Here is a 17,829-nt window from a genome sequence, read left to right on the forward strand (position 1 = left end):
TATATTATGAAACAGAGGCCCTGGGGATTCTGTAAGGAGTTTATTTATCAGTTAAAGTAGAACATCTTTAAAAGTACATCTTCATTTTAAAGTGTTCTTCCTTGTTTACATTACATTAGGAGTGCATTATGCTGGAGTAAGAAAAATATATTTATCCATATTCCCCTCTGAGCTCTGCATTTCTGCACTAGTCTTTCAGTCATTCTGCAACAGGTATTTCATTCATATTAATGATTTTATGTTGATGCCAAATTGAGAAGCGTCCCTCCGACATCATGTAAAGCCTCTAGTACAAGGCAAAACTGTTTTATTGTACAAGTCTTAACTTAAATTATTTACTATTTTTTCTAGGCACAGTTTGTTAAATTGTGGTTACAATTATGAATAAATTGTGACACGGCCTTTTGGGTGACCTGACATCATCCTGTAGGCCAGGTGCACTGGTTCAGTTAAGTTAGCCTTAAATGTATAAATGTGAGTCTTTCCACTGGTAGGGCTAACATTGTAGAAGCTCAGCCTGTGGGTCTTGAAGCTCAGCTTGAGCTCAAGTCTGCGTGACACTGTGGTCCTCTTCAAAGGTACACTGTGACCTTGCTCGAAGGCAGTCAGAAGGTTGTTGAACCACATCAGACACCAAGAGCTTCGACTGCTTTCCAGAGCAGATGGCACCCCGCTGCGTTCTAGTTTCCCACTGTAGCACACGCCAATGATCCAAGGTGACCCCTCCAGGTCCACCTCCCAGCAATGATCACCTTCAAAGAAGCTTTGGTTGCTGAGGACCTGGAAGAAGCTGGTGAACCTCTTAGGAGAGGACGGGTAGTTCTGTTTGGCAGCACTAAATGTGGCCGTTTTCAAGTCCTCTGAGAGAACAAGGTTAGGGTGGACCGTTTCTGGATCAAAGGTGATCTCAGAAGGGTTGAGGGTGTTTCGAAGAGAGCGCTGAATCTCTCCGAGTCTTTCCCTCAGCTCAGCATTCATGTTTTCCACCTTGGGACAAGCCTGTGCAAGGTTGACTTTTACATTAACAAGCTCTTCCTCTTCTCCCACTTGTTTTAAAATCAAATCTGCAATTTGTGGTTGCAAACGTTGGAGCTCTTCACTAAATGTTGCCCCATCCTCTTCTTTCAAAAGGGATTCAGCTGTTTGCAAAGCCTGCCTCAGCTGCTCGGTCAGCTCAGAGGCCTGAGTAACCCGAGAGCATATGATGGCCTCAGGTGGACCTAACTGTTCTTCAATCATCTGTGTCACTCCCTCGATGTAGTTCTGCGACAGCTCCTTTATCTTCTCTAACAGGCCGGATGCTTTCTCTCTCAGCCGACCACTAGCAGTGGTCACCTCTAACTCCAACTCCTTTTCTTTCTTTAGGACACCCTCTGCCATCTCTAACTTGAGGTTCAGCTCAGTCACTTGCGACGCCAGTTTAAACTTTGGTTCATCCAGTTCCATTTTGCCTCTGCCACCACCTTTTTCCTGATCCACTGAAAAGGGATGCTCTGTGGATCCAGACCCAATTCGAAACCCATCCTTTGCTTTGCATTCTTCGCTCTCCTCTTGGAGCTCTCCAGCTTTTTCTTGCACTTGGTGATATTTGGCTTCAGATTCCTCTGTCATAGAGCTATGATCACTCTCGACTGTCACATAGCTGCCATCAGCAGGGTCTGCAGGGGGGAGGACTTTCCCAGCAGTGGCTTTGTAGGTTTCTACAATACTACGCATTTTGAAGTTCTTCACGAGGGCATTGGATCCCTGGTACTCAGAATGACACTCGGGGCAGTTGTGATGGTCAAGGCCTTCTGCCATGGTCTCAAGACAGGCAAAGCAGTAGAAATGACCGCAAGGAAGAGAAACTGGGTCAGAGAATAGTTGCAGGCAAATGGGACATGTAAGCTCCAAAGCCAAAGCCTCTTCATTCTCACTCTCAGACATGATGACAGGTGCTGAAAAAAAAGACAACTTGTGGTAAACATTTGCAATGGTAAGTAATTCACAATACACAATTAATGTAATTGTTTGCTAGCGTTTGTACTGATTATCAAAAAGGGCTTACACTCTACACTAATTATAATGAATGCATGCATATATGACTACATGTACGAACCACAGATCATTTTTCAATACTTTTTACTATGTAAAAGTATTGCTTTTACATATGCAAGTTAAAACAACAATGGGAAAGAAAAATACATTATTATAAGAGATTCTGGAGTAGCACTGCATATCTCTGAAGGCACCATTAATGATGATTGACATTACAGATGTTTCGGAACAATATATGCTGCCAGAAAGAAGGCGTGCTGATGTCAGGAAGACAATGCCATAACACTTTGTGCGTGTATTACAGCAGTATGTTACTGAACTGGTCTGGCAGCGGTCCAGACCTAATGCAAACACAGTAGAAAGAAAAAAAAAAATGTTGACAGTGATTAAATACCAAGCTCTTTAGCTTCTGTCTTCTTAATGACCAAACTGCAAACCAACCAAGTTTTACATTTGTTTGTTTTGTTTGAGCATTAAAATGAAGTGTATTTCACCTGACAGAGGAGAAAAACAACTATTACAACAAAACACAGGGGAAAGGACACCAGTGAGGCACTTGCTGATGTGGGCAGACATAATTTACAGAACTCTGGCTATGACCTTGACAGTAATGATAGATTTACAGTTTAGAATCACTATCAGAAAAATATATGTGCAACAGTAACATTGATTTGCAGCTCTGTTACTTCTTTCCCGGCTATGTTTTTGTCATGATCTAATAACAAATATTTATTTTCTCGGCTTCCAAAAGGTTTAATCTGGTTTAATTTTCATGGTCTGGGGGTTGGATGCATAATGTATTTGAGCGACATCGACTTCTTTTCTAGATAGGGTTGATGAGCTGAAAACAGCAAACACATTATTTAATGGAAACTGCAGAGCTGGTGCCACAGACGGACAAACCACGAGTTTGTTTGTTTTTTTTTTTTCTAGTTTCCTAAATGCATTACAATAAAATGATAATTAGCTATTTCCCCATAACTGGTAACGTCTACATCGTTCCCCGTGTCTCACATAGTCCAAATATAGAATATATTTTCTTGCAGTAGTAAAATCCGGAAGTTACACCAGTGACTAAGCACAACAAAAGGCAACTGAAAAGTTGAAGTGCACTGAAAACAAAATAAGACCATATGTGAGCATCGTCACAGGATGCCTGCTGTAAATGAAAACTTGTAGTCATAGCCATAAAAGAGGAAACAGAAAGATCTACGAGTAACTGGTAAGACTGTTAACCTGTTGGTTAAGTTTCGCTTTCCTGAGAACAGGACGCACACGAGCGGAATCCAAAGGTTACCTTCCTTGACATGTATGATGAACGATTTCCTGCTAGGGTGGGAACAAAAAAATGAGCTCACTTAATTCGGCTTTGTTTTCTTATTAAATCGCACATTGCACGATTGCTCTTCAAAAGCCTCACAAGCCCCAAATTTCTGGGGCATCGTGTAAAGCGTAAGCACTTATTTAGAAACATGTAGTTATTATTATTATTATTATTGTTATTTTAAAACATACCATCCAGCTTTAAAGACTTACCTGAAGGAACCGTAATTTTTTGTGTTGCTTCTTCCGTGTCAGGTGCGTCAAGAAAACGCCCTGCGCAGAGATCCGCTGTAACCCTCTTCAGCAAACACGCCGTCACCTACCCACGTGGAGCTAATAAAACTGCAGCTACCAATGGAATTTGTTAGCTCTTTATTTGATTACTTTGTATTGCCTTTTATTGTATTACAGATGTTAATACACATTTAAGAAATCCCACCTGGCAATTTAACTTCACTCTTGCAATAATTAATCTTTTAAACTGAAGTCAAGTATATCATTAAAAACAAATGACGACATGCGTATTTCTGCATACTTGGTCTACACAGTAACAGCCGTATCCTCAGCTTCAATGCATTGCCACACAGTTGGAGGACAAAATATGTGCAAAAAACTAAACACAACAGTGTCAACACAAAGTGGAACAGCTGCCTGCTCAACTGAAATGTAAGTCGCTGTAGGTCTGCGGCCCTCTCACTCATGTAGTGTACAAACTGTAATCTGCTTGCTTACTTTATATTTAGACTTGACACAGTGGTAGTATTCTATTACAGCTTTCCATCCAAGGGGGTTTGCATTCACCTGTGTCAACTTTAACTTAAAAACACTCCATTAACAGTCACTGCAGACCAGGCAATACCTCACGAGTTACATCCAAAGAAATGGAAACCACCTCTAGAATAAAGCATTTTAAACATGTGTTGAATATATATTTGGTTTCTCAGCACATGTAGCTGCAATCTACACCCAAACACTAAGACATTTTCTGCTGTCAGCAGCACACAGTCATAAATTCTCTACAATCTTCTTAGAATAAAGGATAACACATTTAATTTAATGTTTTGGAGGGTTTAGGCATCACACATCTAATAAAGTTCAGTTTTATATCTGTACAGGTTCATAGCTGATGTCTGAGTTGTTGGGCCAATATTTAAATATTATATTTTTGTGCTGCTGTAACACTGGTACACACAGTAACAACAAGCTCAAAACAGTTCAAAGGCATATGTTTTCCAGTTGTGGCATATTGATTGTAGTATAATACACAAACAGCAAAATATAACAGACACAGTCGGCAGTGCATCGATTGGGCTCCGCCTTTGAGTGCAGCAGAAGAAGAGAGAGCGGTCTCTTTATGTTTCAGTTTATTCGGTGGCTTATACACAGGCACTCCAGTTGACAAAGGCAACAGTCAATCAAGCCGGGGAAAAACCTAGGAGTATATGCGCTTGCCTTAGCTTGTGTATGTTTTGTGTATGGGTTTGGCACTGCGTGTCTACAATAGTGCGTCCAGGTCCAGCTCTGGTAGAGGCTCCTTCCAATAGGAAAAACTACTGTAGTCAGGACAGTCAAGAACAGAGGATGTTCTGCCCTCGGCAGAGAGAAAAGGGAAGAAATGCTCCACCAACTCACTGAGGTGGCTGTACCTGCAAAACATGACGGATTGTAAAAACACAAATGAAAACACCATTAATATTTATATATGGAAGGTGAGGGGTCTAAAAAATGTCCACATTAAGGATTACATGTTCTGAAAGCTGTGCTCCTGCATCGAGTTAGTCATTTAAACTTCAATTATAGGTTTAAAAAAAATATAACTTCTTGAATTGTTGATATTTCTTTTTTAAAGGAGAGTGCTTAAAATCAGCTGTAATGTAAAATCAGATGTGTACTCCTTGTCATAAGCCAGAGAAATATTATCAGAGGCATCATAAGTCTAGTTCTTAAGCAGTCCATGATAGAAGAGAGTATGTACTGAGAAAGCTATCACACCGAAAGAGCAAAAAAAAATTAAAAATAATTTAAGAAATGCCAAAGGATTTTTAACCACTGGACATCAATCCACAGATGGGTTATAATAACAAACCCAGATCACTGCTATACACAGGTCTTTGGTTTTATTTAATTTTTAGCCTGTTATGGATTGTTTTTTTAGCCTTGTTCTTTTCAGTTTAAGCTCCTCATCCCCTAAAGTGCATAAACTATGCTTTTTAACTATTGCTTGATTTGTATGGTGTGATAAAACATGTGTAATGTGTCCTATATCTATACATTTTGTTTCCCTTTTAAAAAGAAAACAGTATTGCTTTTCAACAATGTACTTTCCCATCACTTTTCTCCTGCATACTTACGAAGACTTGTTGCCTTTAGTCTTCTCCTGGATGAGCTCTCCTTTTGGGTTGACGGTAAATATCCTGGTTTCAGGCACTCCAACCTGCTTATAGGCATATGCATCCTGTAAAAGTCCAGGCAGCAACAGACAGGAGTTTAAGGTTAATCTTCTCTTAACCTCTGCAGCATTTATGTACGCCAAACTGTGCCACTGGAGCACAAATCAATAATTATAAATCATTATCCAATGTTTTATTCATTTCCACAAGCAACACTTTACTACTATATTTCTCATAATTTAATTCTAAATGTGTTGCAATGATATATAAACCCAGTCATGTGCCAGGGGTTAAAATAACTGCCAGACAAGCAGCTTAACACCTGGGAAACTTAAAATAAATGGAAAACTTCAAATACACTTGTTGGTTTGATGCACGGCCGGGCTAAAAGCAGCCCCGTAGCATTGCTTACATTGGTCCTGTTGCCGAAAGCTGCATAGAAAGGCTGTCTGTGCGGGTTGAACAAGTCCCTGATGTCACCGAGGCAGGCAACTTTAAAGACCTCCGGTTTCTTCTCAATCACCTCTCTGCACACATGGTTTCAAGTTAAAACACACATCTGTTCAACTGATTGTCCCCTTTCATACATTTTTATGTCTTTGGCAATAGCTGAGCATTGGCAATTTGGCCACTAGGGGTCAGCAGTACATTAAAAAACAATTTTATTTGCATTATTAAACAGCTTCATACTACATCTCTTTTCTGTTCAATAGTTGAGTACGAATATGTGGTACCTGTGTAGTGCTGAAAAAAGGCTGCTGGGAGCCAGCAGTACAGGGCCCTTGGGGAGGACGGTACCTTTGTCATTGACCCACTGCAGATAGTCTTTGGTAATAGCAGCCATACCTATAGCTCGTGCTGAACAATACAGGAACTTGTAGCCATTTCTGCAAAGAAAGTGACAGTGATATAAATTTTTACTTTAATGTGGGAACAATTTATCTACAGTGCTTAAAAAAATGTATTAGACTACCATGCAATGTAGGGTTCATGTCACAGCTGCCCTATATTAATCTTATTGGTAAACTCCATTTTTTTTTTGTATGTTTCTGTAATGGTTAAACTACAGGTACGATATTAAATATCACAATATTTCAATTTAACATACTCGTGTATTTTGTGATAGAGCTTGGCGATGCCTTTGTGCGTCCAGTCTTTTCCAAACTGAGGTAGGATATGACCGAGAGCGTCAGACCTGCGGGAGACCAAAAGAGAAGACTGCTCAAAATGCAAAAGAATGAGGCTGATTAAAAAAGAAAAACAAACAGACAGATGGAGTCTGCTGGAAATCTATCTGGGGAATAGAAGTGTATATTAATTTCTGCTCATAGCTGTTTGTTAATAATTTTGCATGAAATCGTGTTTGTTCTTACTTGGTGATGGTGCCATCTATGTCAGATATGATCACACGATCGTCCCAGTTCCACAGGTAGATAGCAGCCTCACAGCGACAGGTGCCCTGGTATTGTGTGGTCACACTGAACACCACCTTGTTCGCTCCTTCATGCAGGTTTAAATCCTCCTGGGTATAGGGAGAACAGTTAAATACATCCTAACATAAACTGATTGTGATACATTAGAATTTATCGAGGTCCATGAACATTTGTGCGAATTTATCTCTTACGATTTGTTTGGACGTCAGACGTAATGATTTGCGGTACAGCTGGCTGATAGACTGAGCCGTGTTGAGGGTTTCTGTTGAAAGACTGGAAGAAATGACAGCTGTTCGTCCAAGGCCCGCTGCCTCATCACTGTCCACATCATCCAATGTCGCTCTGAAGAAACAATATTAAAATGTTGTGTCTAATTTGTTTGGCAATGGACTGTTTGCGAAGAGTTGGAGGACATGCAGAGGCTGTTTTACAGACAACGACCCTTTGATTGCTTTGAGTCTATAGAAATGCTAAAAACTAGAGAACATGTACTAAAGTTTTGGATAGCTGGATAGAAAAAGCGCTCGTCTTGTTGCTACAGTTTATAGATAGTTCTTTTAAAATGTGTGACTTTAGAATAAAATCTGATCCTAGAAAGGGAAGGCCACAGAAGACAAAAACGTTTTTTACGCCCAGCACAAAAAAAGACAACTCTGGAAGATATTTTTTAACGCAACAATGGTGGTTACTGTAATTAAAGGTGGCTTACTTTACTGTGGAAGAAACACTTGCCAGTGGCTCCTCTGGCTCCTCCTTTGAGTTTTTTTGCTGGAAAAAAACAAAACAAACCAACCAACATTGGCATCATTTTATCCGAGTTGATGTCTGAGTTGAGCATTAAAAAAAAAAGGCTGACAAGGCCGCGTCCTCCTCACAAGGTATTGTGTTTAATTTCTGCAGGTCCAAACAAGTAGTGTGTCTTTTCTTCTGGGTACACTGTCAAAACCTAATAAATAACGACTGTGATGAGTTTCTGAGCATCTACCTGGCTGTTGTTCATGTCTCTCCTTCTCCAGGAAAACCACCAGCGTCCAGATTTTTTGGGCATCTTGTCTTTCACCAGTCGCTCTATTGTACTCTATGGAGAAAAAAAAAGACAACAAATATATTCCCCCTGTTGTGATTATCTTTTTATAAATAAAATATAAAAACTGTACCAGAATATAAAGAGAGCTTCTTTAGGTAACATTTTTGTGGTTTAGTTTTAATACAATAAAATACCTTTGGTAGGTTTTTCTGAAAGGACATCATTGACAAAACCATTGGAGCAGCCACTGCCCAGTTGTAATAGCTGTGAGAAAAAACAAAACAAAACAAAACAAAAAAAAACAGCTGATGAAGAGTCATGGATATAAACTTGTTGGAGTAATAACATAGTGGTGACTTTAGAAATAGATTATTATATATTTTTTGGAACTGTACTTGGAGTTTATGCAGATGACAAGACTTGGATCCTCAATGATTCCTGGATTCTTGGCAAAATCCTGATATGTCACAAGGTGCTCCATAAACTTTTCTGAAGTAAGAAGGAATGCAGGAACTAACTTAACTTCAGTGGCAGACACTCTGCAGGCATCAGCAGCAGTTTAACCACACTTACCTTTCGTGATCTTGCTGGTGTTGCCTTCTCGTCCGCAAAGGGACATGCTGACATCCATGTTGTAGGAGGTGTTATCTGACAGATACTCGGTGCCACTGTCCATTGCCCCACTGCCCACTGATTGAGGCGACTGGCTTCCTGAACGGGAGCCTTGCTCTGCCCCGTTCTGAAACGCTCCCTCTCCCTCACTTCAGGAAACACAGGGATTTAAGGTAATTGAACTACACCTAATCAACACCTACTCAATACTCGAGCACAATTGCTGGATGATTGTATGTTCTTTCAATTTCTAACATTAGTTTATCATTGTCAGTAATGAAGATTGGAACAACGAGCTCAGTTACAATAACAAAGGAACCTTAATGTGACATCTCACCTTTTGGGGAAATAAAGTGCGGCCACCTCCGGGTCCAGTGTGGTCAGATCATCCAGGTAAATATCTGTTGGTCCTAGGTGGTGATTACGTTTACCTGTGACCAGTTGACACATTAACACTGATACACTGTAGACTGAGTACAAAATGATGGAGTAATGCCTAAAACAGCAGGAATGCTTAGAGAAATGCTTCACCTTTTATCTTATCCTGTTGCTCTGCTTTAGAAGATGCTGCAGATGCCTCTGCAGCGGGCAGGCTGACCCCAGCGTCTGTCACTTCGGGTCTTGGAGAAGCTCCTGCTGACCTCTCACTCCCTCTGGGTTCACTGTTCTCTTCCCCTCCCTCAGAGAAAGGATCGATTCCACTGTCACCTTCACTCACAGGAGCGCTACTGCTGTAACTCTGCTCACTTTGATCAGATAACGCTCCCTGATGTTGTGCATTACAGGATTTTGGATTACTTGGACTTGTTTCTAGGTCCGTGTGGTCTTTAATGAGTTGTTTTTGTGCATTGCTTGGTGTGGCCACTTTGACCACAGTACTTTCATTTTCAGGGCTAACTGGGCTAACAACAGTCAGTGTGCTTCCTTTGTTAGTAAGGGAATCAGTGCATTTACTGACTGAATTAGAAGACAAGTCTCTGTTCTGCTCCTGTTCCATTGCAGCCTCAGAAGCATGAGGCATATCCATCGATAAGGCACAAGACTTGAAGACATCACTGGAGGCAGACATGGAAATGTGACTGTTTTCTTTGGATAAAGCAATGGTTTGCATGTTGCGTCCATCTAAATCGAGCACGTGAGTCAGAGGTTGTGGTTTCACCACAGTGACGCTGCCCACTGTCCCACAGCTAATCACAGGATCGTAGCTCATGTCAAAGGAGTCTTGTCTTTTAATGGCACGGAAATGAAAATTGTCGGAAGAAGAACCACCCTGTGAATCCACTGCCGTCTTCTCTGGTTGACACAGCTACGAGAGGGAGAGCAGGATAAGAAATATGACACAGGCAGTCAGTAATGACAACACAGGTACGCAGAAGTGGTACACATTTGCATGTGTGAGCGTATGTCGCCCTACTGTGGGAAAGCCTCCCCAGTTCCACTGCATCTGAGGACCAGGTGACTCTTGAGTTTTAAACATGAGTTCAGAGTCGCTCTTAGGAGAAGACGAGTGACTGAAGAACACACTGCAGCAAAGTACAAAGACAGAGGAGAAGGATCATAATTACAGAGACAGAAAAAAGTGATGATATAACAAGACACTTGATGCAAACAAATGAATATGATTAGTCAGTTAATAGACTTTTCTCACTTTTCTGAAGGTGACTGCTCTCCATCTGAATGTGGATGAGTCTCTCTGGTCTGGGTGGCCCCAGGATCCTCATTTGCCTCCTCAGACAATGAATAGTACACCGATTTACTTTAAAACACAGACACACACACACTTAACATAAAATACTGTTTCATCTTAAACCATCATTACAGCTCCAGTAGACTGTTGTTTTAGACAAATATTGGGCTACATTACTCCCTCGGGCTGCTTGTATTGACAGTTCTACTGAAATTCATCATCGCAGCTCTATGGAGTTTCCAGCTGCTTTGTGCTCATTATTTTGTTCTGGCAGGTTTGGTCCTGCACACAACATTTAAAGATGGATGACATGTTTAAATTCCATGTCAGGTTTAACAAAACATGCTAATGTCAAGCAACAATAAAACCTCCTTCAAGCATGCTGTCTTAAACTCACGATTAGAAACTTGCTACACAAAGAATAATTGCATTTTTTAACCTGTTTCAAGAGACAAAATAGAAACTACCAGATGCAGAATGAATTCATAGAGAAGAGAAGTGTTCAACAGTGACTTTGCCTAAAACTGTAAATTAACATTTAAGCTAATATGAGTCATCTTTCAGCTAACGCTAGGGGAAGTCCCTTTTCCAAAAGCATCTCAAGGATTAACCGTCATAAACCATAAGCATAAGTTCTAAAAGACTCAAATTTATATTTACAAAAAAAGGCATCTTAAAGAGTGAATTCTTCTGAAAGATATACCACATTTTATTTATTTTTTTCTGATGACTTACCTGAGTTGCAATTTTGTGGCAAGCTCCTCTGAAGGTGTACACTCTTGTTGAGCATGATCACTTTCTCTCTCATCCGATGAGGAGCTGACCTCTTCTTTGAGGTGAGATTCGGAGCGCATGCGTTTCCGCCGCCGTTTCTTCTTGCGGGAACAGGACCCAGTTAAGGAGGAGCCCTCAGTGGTCTCCTCCATTTCATCTGGGACCTCAAGAGGTATCGGCGAGGTGCACAGATGGGCTGGCACCTGAGACAGAAATAAATAAGTAATCGAATAAACTTAAAATGAATATAAAAGACAGCAAACATTTAAAAAACATAATTTGGTGGTCACCTCCATATTTTCATTTTCCTCCACAAAAAAAGCTTCTCCATTGTCACCCAGCTTCATGTGCAGATCCACAGATTCTCCATTTATCTCAATGTCCACCTATAGTCACAGTAAACAATGCACTTATCACAGGGACAACAGGAAGTCAATCATGCTGAAATTGAAATGACACAAATATTCCAAAACACTAACAATTTTCTCCTTGGAGCGCAGCACGCCGAGCTTGCCGAAGCGGACGTGAAACGGGGAACACTGGAAAGACCCATCGGGCTGTCGCACTACGACGACATCAATCCCTCCTGTGAGAGTGGCGGGGTTGAGGCCGCGGTACAGCTCCTTTACCGTCACAAACACCGTCTCTGCTAGCTGGCCCACAATATTCATGGTTTGGGACTAGAAACAAAAAGGAAGAAGGGAGACCACGTGTCACACCACACCAAAAAATACATTTAAAAAATAGTGTCGACTTTGCAATTTGAACTGTCTGTGGTCTGCACTTTGACCCTTAATTCTTGTTTTGTTTAACATTTTCAGCAGCAAGTATAGCAGGGAAAAGCCAGTACAGTCATACATCCTGTAGGCATTAAAATAATTAAATGACAAAGATAAAATTCATATTCAGCCTGTAATTATCCATATGCACATATGTCACATTGCTAGCTGATAAAAAACACATAGTTAAATGTAAGTTAACTGTAAAACGGAGGGTTGTCCTTGAATGATTTGGTGGGTGGGGTGGGGAGGTCGTAATTAATTGGGTAAAGTTTGCCAAGAAATGCCAAGGAGCGAAGACTGATTTTACTGACTGTCTGAGACGGGTTAAAAGGCCACTTCCAAACAATTCCTACTCCATCATTCTTCAGTGGGAAAGATTATTCACAAGGGGAAAACAAAGAGAGTTGCCAGTCTTCCCAGAAGCGGGCATCCAACTCCCCCAAAGGTCAGATCATGCAATGATCAGAGAAACTAAAAAAACCCCAGTAGCTTCATTTTCATTTTCGCCACTTTCATTTCAGACTCTGCAGGGCTCTGTTAGTATGTTAAATATTAAGATTCATGACAGTACAGTTAGAAAAAGACTAAATAAGTATGACTTGTTTGGAAGGGTTGCAAGAAGAAAGCCTCTTTTAGGCAAAAACAAACATGGCAGCACAAATTATGTTTGCAAAGTTGTATCTGAACAAGTGACAAAGCTTCTGGAACAATGTCCTTTGGACAGATTAGGGCAAAGTGGAGATGTTTGCCTATAATGCACAGCACCATGTTTGGTGAAAACCAAACACAGCATATCAGCACAAACACCCTGACACCAACTGTCAACTGATTTTGGGCTTTCCTTACAGCCACAGGATTTGGACACTTTGCAGTAACTGAGGCAACCATGAACTCCTCTGTGTACCAATATATTCCCATGTCAAATGAGCCCGAGCTCACCAAGAAATCTACAACAGAACGAAAAGAATCAATGGTGCAGTCAAAGTACAGAACTCAACCTGATGCTTAGGAGAGCTGCATGAACACAAACATAAATATTCTGCTTTGCATTAACAAATGCCCACAAATCTTAGTGAACTGAATTATTCCTGTAAAGAGGAGAGGGCCAAAACCTTTTCACAATGATGTGAGAAACTGATAAACAGAAAATGATTACTTCAAGTCACTGGTACTAAACAGGGTTCAGTAAGCTACCGAATCATGGTGCATACTTAGCTTTACACACACTGCTTCTGTATTGCCGAATAAATAATGACGCTGTGTTATATTTTATGTTTTGTTGTTCATCTGAGGATGTATTTACCTCATTTTAAGCCCCAATAAAGACCTATTTATTTCCCGAACCTTAGAACTGAAAGAGGGTTTACTTTCTTTTTATCATGACTATGTGCAGATGTCACGGTAACAAAAGGGAACTACTGGAGTCATTTCTATGTCTAGTCATGATGGTCACATGTAAAAACTCATTATACGTGATTTTCTCTGCAACAGGTTGTAACATGTTTGACAACAAGTGGAAAGGAATCCAAACTTTGGCAAGATCTACTTAAACAGCTCTGACTTCGTTTCTGCCACCATCAACATCGCTGTTTTGGGAAATTGGCTTCTGCGGGATCTGTAAACAGGACTTCTACCTGAATTGGTCTTACAAGCCCCAGTGATGTTAATACAGTACATCTTCAAAGAAAGACATCAAAGCCTTTTGATGTCGTTTTCCCCCTATTTTTAATAGGTAATCTCTGAAGTGTTGTATTTGATCCTGTGGCAAAGTAATAATGTAATAACACAAAGGGCAAAAGTAGCAACTTGGGGAAAAAAAACTAAAGAAAATGCCTAGAGTTATCTACGTTAATACAGCTCTGTACAGCTTGTGATGCTTTTAATGTTAACTTAACAAAGTAACAGAAATGGTCGAGATGTGTGAGGATCCATCAGACTGAAATTCATAATATTATCAAAAATTCCCCCAAACAGACTTTTTCTATGATTTTAACACTAAGAACCGATAAAATAACAGACAAAAATTCAACAGAACACCGATTTATCATGTAGCAAACCGCTGCACCTGTCTATTACCCATCTAAATTTCACATTATGCTAATCTCATGTCTTACCCACAGAGAAGGATGCAGACGGCCCCTCAACACCAGGCTGTGTTTCCCAGATCTCCTGTCTGCCATACGGCACCACAAGAATTACTTTTCCAACAGCAGGAACTAAGAAACTTTGTCAAGACACTTTACCTCCATGTCCACCTGAGCAACCTGTCAGCTATGATCCCCCAGAGTGCTCCCCTTTCTCTTGAGGTCGCTAACCCCCCCACATTTGTGAGGCTACATTATTAACTGTGCAGCTACAAAAGTGTGAACAGTCGATTATAACTAGCTAAGTGGAACCAGAACCTCCGCTTCTACCACTAATCATCAGCGATGACAGCAATCAAGTCCTCTCAGTTCTGAGGTTGAAAGCAAAAATATGGCAATCTGTGAGAGAGTCCTAGTATATTCACTCACACTATTGCTTCCTCTATCTTATACAATTTCACAAGCGCACACTAAAACACACACACACTCCCTCCTGTCACACTGAATTCATACTTCCCCACTAGCTGTGCACATGACAGCCAGACCAGCACTTTCTAAAAGGGTCGGACAGGCTATTCACAGACGCATGGCATAAAACCGCTCACGCACGTGAACTGCTCGGCCACACAGTTTCTGGGAATGACCACAGTTCTCTGGCCCATCAGAGATGAGGGGACTCTCCAGCAGCCATGCTCTGACAGGACTGGAAAGCCCTTCATAATCCTAGCTCACTTTGGAAGAACTCAAGCAAACGACTTGCAAATCTGAATGGAAAACACTGCCTGTTCTCCCTATGGAGGGAAAGAGGTAGGCCTAAGGGAAAAAAGACGACTCTCCACCGTATGCTAATGTGTTCTAATGTGTGCTACGCCCATCTTTGCACATTTTGTTTTCTGGAGGGTAGGTTTTGCACAAGTTAATATCTCAAAACTGAAACTGCCATCACATAGTGAGGAAAAAAGTTAACGTTGCTATACATGGGTCAAATACCTGATCTGCAATTCACAGTGCTTCTTATTCATTCGTAAACTTCCTATACTCATCCCTTAAGTGAAAGACTGTATATTTCAAAGAATCACTGTCGTTATTGCCTCATTACTGAGGAATAACTTACCTTAAAGTAAATGCCATCTATCATCACGCCCACTGATTCCATTCAAAGAAACTGTCATCAGTTCATAAAAGCCCATGGTTAGTTTAATGCCTTAGTTTGTTTGTCCATCAGTCCAAAAATGCAGATTACTTACTTTAAAGTCAACAAATTCTCACACTTGCAAAACCACAGCCGTTCACAAATGATTTCATCAGTTTTCCATCAGTTTGTTCTTTCTTTTGCTTTTACTGACCTTTACCTCTAAGCCGCAGACATCGAAGTTGCCTCACCCTATTGCACATTAGTCTAACACATGTGTCATCTTTTCTATTCAGCGTTGCATAAAAAAAATGCAGTGAAACATCCATTACGTCAGATTTTATGATTGCATAATATTAGCACCATCATCAGAGATTCGCTAAAATCAGTCACCCAAGGGGAACATTAACATTTTACGCAAATAGTTGAATGCTTTCGAACTAAAGTTACTTTTGTAAACCAACAAACGATTTTAAAGACGCTCTTGCTGAGTTTGTATTACTGACTTGTGTATATATTTAGTTAGATGGAGGTACACCCCTAAGTCAAACAACTTCCGCAAAGGTGTCTGGTACAGTCCAGCCAATAGCCACTCAAACTATTGAGAAAACACGTTTCCTCACACTTCAAACGCGCTAAAAATAAAAGGACATTACACATACTCTTAGCCTTACTCTGAAGTACTTCACCCACCTTAACTTAACTTGACCGGGAATTTAGCGTTGAACCATCTTTAGGACTTATCTTGTGAAGCGATGTGTCTCACTTTAACGGCACAAAACAGTTTTACAAACTCACTAAATAACTCTGCTCCACTGGCTGTTTGACTTCTTCCTTGACAGCTACGTGTATTACAGAGGCTTCATTCCTTCTCACTTCTTTAGAAGTAAGGTTTTAAAGGCAGTAGCTTACCTTTCGTGTTGCCTTTTAGATTGACAAGCCATCCAACCATCCATCCTTCTTCCTACACTAGTGCGCCTGCGCATGCACGACCCAAGCCAACAAACAGCCAATGAGAAAGCTGGAAAGAAAACATGACCCGCCTCCAATTTTGAATAGTAAACAAAGGCATCAACGTTGGATGTTTTCATTGGGGATTTCAGTTGTCAGTGTAGTAATAAATGAACAGGTATTGTATGTACAGTAATTTATCAAAGGGATGGAATCTGTAAATAGTCTTTTGTTATCTTGCTGCTTAATGGCAAACGGTGATTTTAGATATTGATTCTACACAAACTCTATCAGTCTCACAAAGTCTCAAAGCCCTACAAAGTTTGACCTAAATCCATTATGAAGTGTTACGTTTATATAGTTAATGATAATATAGTTAATGATAATAAATTCATCTGAGCAGTTGCAGGAAAAGGTCTAAAGCTGTGAAGCCTAAACAAAACTCATAAGGTTCACATAACTGCTACTTTACTGAAGTTAAGGACCTAAAAAGTACAGGATTGAAAAGATTATGCCGGTAATATGTTTACATATATATATATATTTTAAGCATATGCTGGGGATAGTTTCCAACCCTCTACCGATAAGCAGCTAAGAAAAAGGACAGATGACTGTTTCAAAAGTTATATCTTTTAAAGATCTTTTTAAGATAAACTACAATTAATTAATTAACTTCCATGTTTGTTATTGACATCTTCATAAATGTACAATGTGAATCAACACAATTCATACGTGGCTTTTTAACATTCAGAGATCATGACTAGATTGGTCCAGCAGAGGACATCGATGGGCCTGCACTGAGATTCGTTAAACCGCCTCACTCTGCCTGAAATCATTCATATCTTCAAGCTTTAAAATGATCGGTCTGTAATTTTTATCCTTATATACACCGATTAAAAGATTACAAAAAAACAAATGAAAGTAGATTATGTTATGTTGATAAATTCCCCAAAGTAGATAATACATGTAAATGCAGAATATTGTTATTTTAGTAACACTTGGTAGCGCTACCTACTAAGCTCCTTATTGTATTATATTCCACTTTTTAAATAGCATTCTATTGCATTTTATTTTGATTATTACTTTAATTTACTTTGGTTTTCTGAGCCCTTTAATTTTATGTAATTTATACATTATTGAACTATTTTTGTTTGAGTTATTTTGTAATTTATGGAGCTATTCTACTTCATTTTAAGTTTGGTTGTGCTTAATATTTTGTCTGCTGTTACTTTTATATTAGCCAACCTGATTGTATCACAGAACTTTATTTTCATTGCAACAACACTGAAAGGATTAAACAATCCTTTAAACCTTTGAAAAGTTAAACCTACATTAATCGAAAAAGCATAAAAAATATAACGCATTATGCAACACCAAACAAGAAACAATAAGATGTTACACACAGATAAAATATAGTTCTCTGACAACAACCTGATAGAAAAAGACAAAAAGTGAGAAAAAGGGTTTGTCAGACTAGTCTTCATAGCAAGCATTGTTCATGGACAGGAGCAAGGGTAGGCGACCACAAAACAGACGTTGCCTTAATGACATCATTCAAGGTGTTTCTTTTGCAGTCAGGCCTCTGTGGTGACCAGCC

The 17,829-nt window shown here is 39.9% G+C and overlaps 2 protein-coding genes across 6 annotated transcripts; both read right to left on the bottom strand.

Annotated features, from left to right (window-relative positions):
• Positions 1-25: 25 nt before the first annotated feature.
• Positions 26-3,703, bottom strand: trim107 (tripartite motif containing 107). Of its 2 annotated transcripts, none has more exons than XM_031747885.2 (2): positions 3,574-3,703; positions 26-1,937 (listed from the first exon to the last, which is right to left on the bottom strand). In XM_031747885.2, exon 2 carries the CDS (start codon positions 1,924-1,926, stop codon positions 379-381), a length of 1,548 nt encoding a protein of 515 aa, XP_031603745.1. In that variant the 5' UTR covers positions 1,927-1,937; positions 3,574-3,703; the 3' UTR covers positions 26-378. The 2 variants fall into 2 exon arrangements, with proteins under 2 accessions (XP_031603745.1, XP_039467797.1); XM_039611863.1 differs by lacking the exon at positions 3,574-3,703 and adding an exon at positions 3,274-3,487.
• A 16-nt stretch (positions 3,704-3,719) lies between these two features.
• zgc:123305 lies at positions 3,720-16,302 on the bottom strand. 4 transcript variants are annotated; one of them, XM_039611862.1, is made up of 21 exons: positions 16,194-16,248; positions 15,975-16,046; positions 11,763-11,963; positions 11,574-11,669; positions 11,245-11,486; positions 10,471-10,578; positions 10,237-10,345; positions 9,354-10,128; positions 9,160-9,253; positions 8,784-8,971; positions 8,606-8,699; positions 8,405-8,474; positions 8,169-8,261; positions 7,893-7,951; positions 7,375-7,525; positions 7,124-7,272; positions 6,859-6,945; positions 6,485-6,637; positions 6,163-6,277; positions 5,712-5,815; positions 3,720-5,006 (listed from the first exon to the last, which is right to left on the bottom strand). In XM_039611862.1, the coding sequence occupies exons 3-21, from the start codon at positions 11,952-11,954 to the stop codon at positions 4,856-4,858; spliced, it is 3,030 nt and encodes a 1,009-aa protein (XP_039467796.1). In that variant the 5' UTR covers positions 11,955-11,963; positions 15,975-16,046; positions 16,194-16,248; the 3' UTR covers positions 3,720-4,855. The 4 variants fall into 4 exon arrangements, with proteins under 4 accessions (XP_039467796.1, XP_031603678.1, XP_031603677.1 ...); XM_031747818.2 differs by lacking the exon at positions 15,975-16,046 and having other exon boundaries at positions 16,194-16,302; XM_031747817.2 differs by lacking the exon at positions 16,194-16,248 and having other exon boundaries at positions 15,975-16,179.
• Positions 16,303-17,829: the final 1,527 nt, after the last annotated feature.

Source organism: Oreochromis aureus, linkage group 5 (genome assembly GCF_013358895.1).
Source record: "Oreochromis aureus strain Israel breed Guangdong linkage group 5, ZZ_aureus, whole genome shotgun sequence".
NCBI lineage: Eukaryota > Metazoa > Chordata > Actinopteri > Cichliformes > Cichlidae > Oreochromis > Oreochromis aureus.

Excerpts from the sequence above, each read along its gene's own strand:
- zgc:123305 (XM_031747818.2), bottom strand. The coding sequence starts at position 11,954 with ATGAATATTGTGGGCCAGCTAGCAGAGACGGTGTTTGTGACGGTAAAG. Across the intron at positions 9,254-9,353 it reads GCAACAGGATAAGATAAAAG|GTAAACGTAATCACCACCTA; the intron begins GTGAAGCATTTC and ends AACTGGTCACAG. Across the intron at positions 8,475-8,605 it reads GTCATCTGCATAAACTCCAA|CTATTACAACTGGGCAGTGG; the intron begins GTACAGTTCCAA and ends TTTTTCTCACAG.
- trim107 (XM_031747885.2), bottom strand. The coding sequence starts at position 1,926 with ATGTCTGAGAGTGAGAATGAAGAGGCTTTGGCTTTGGAGCTTACATGT.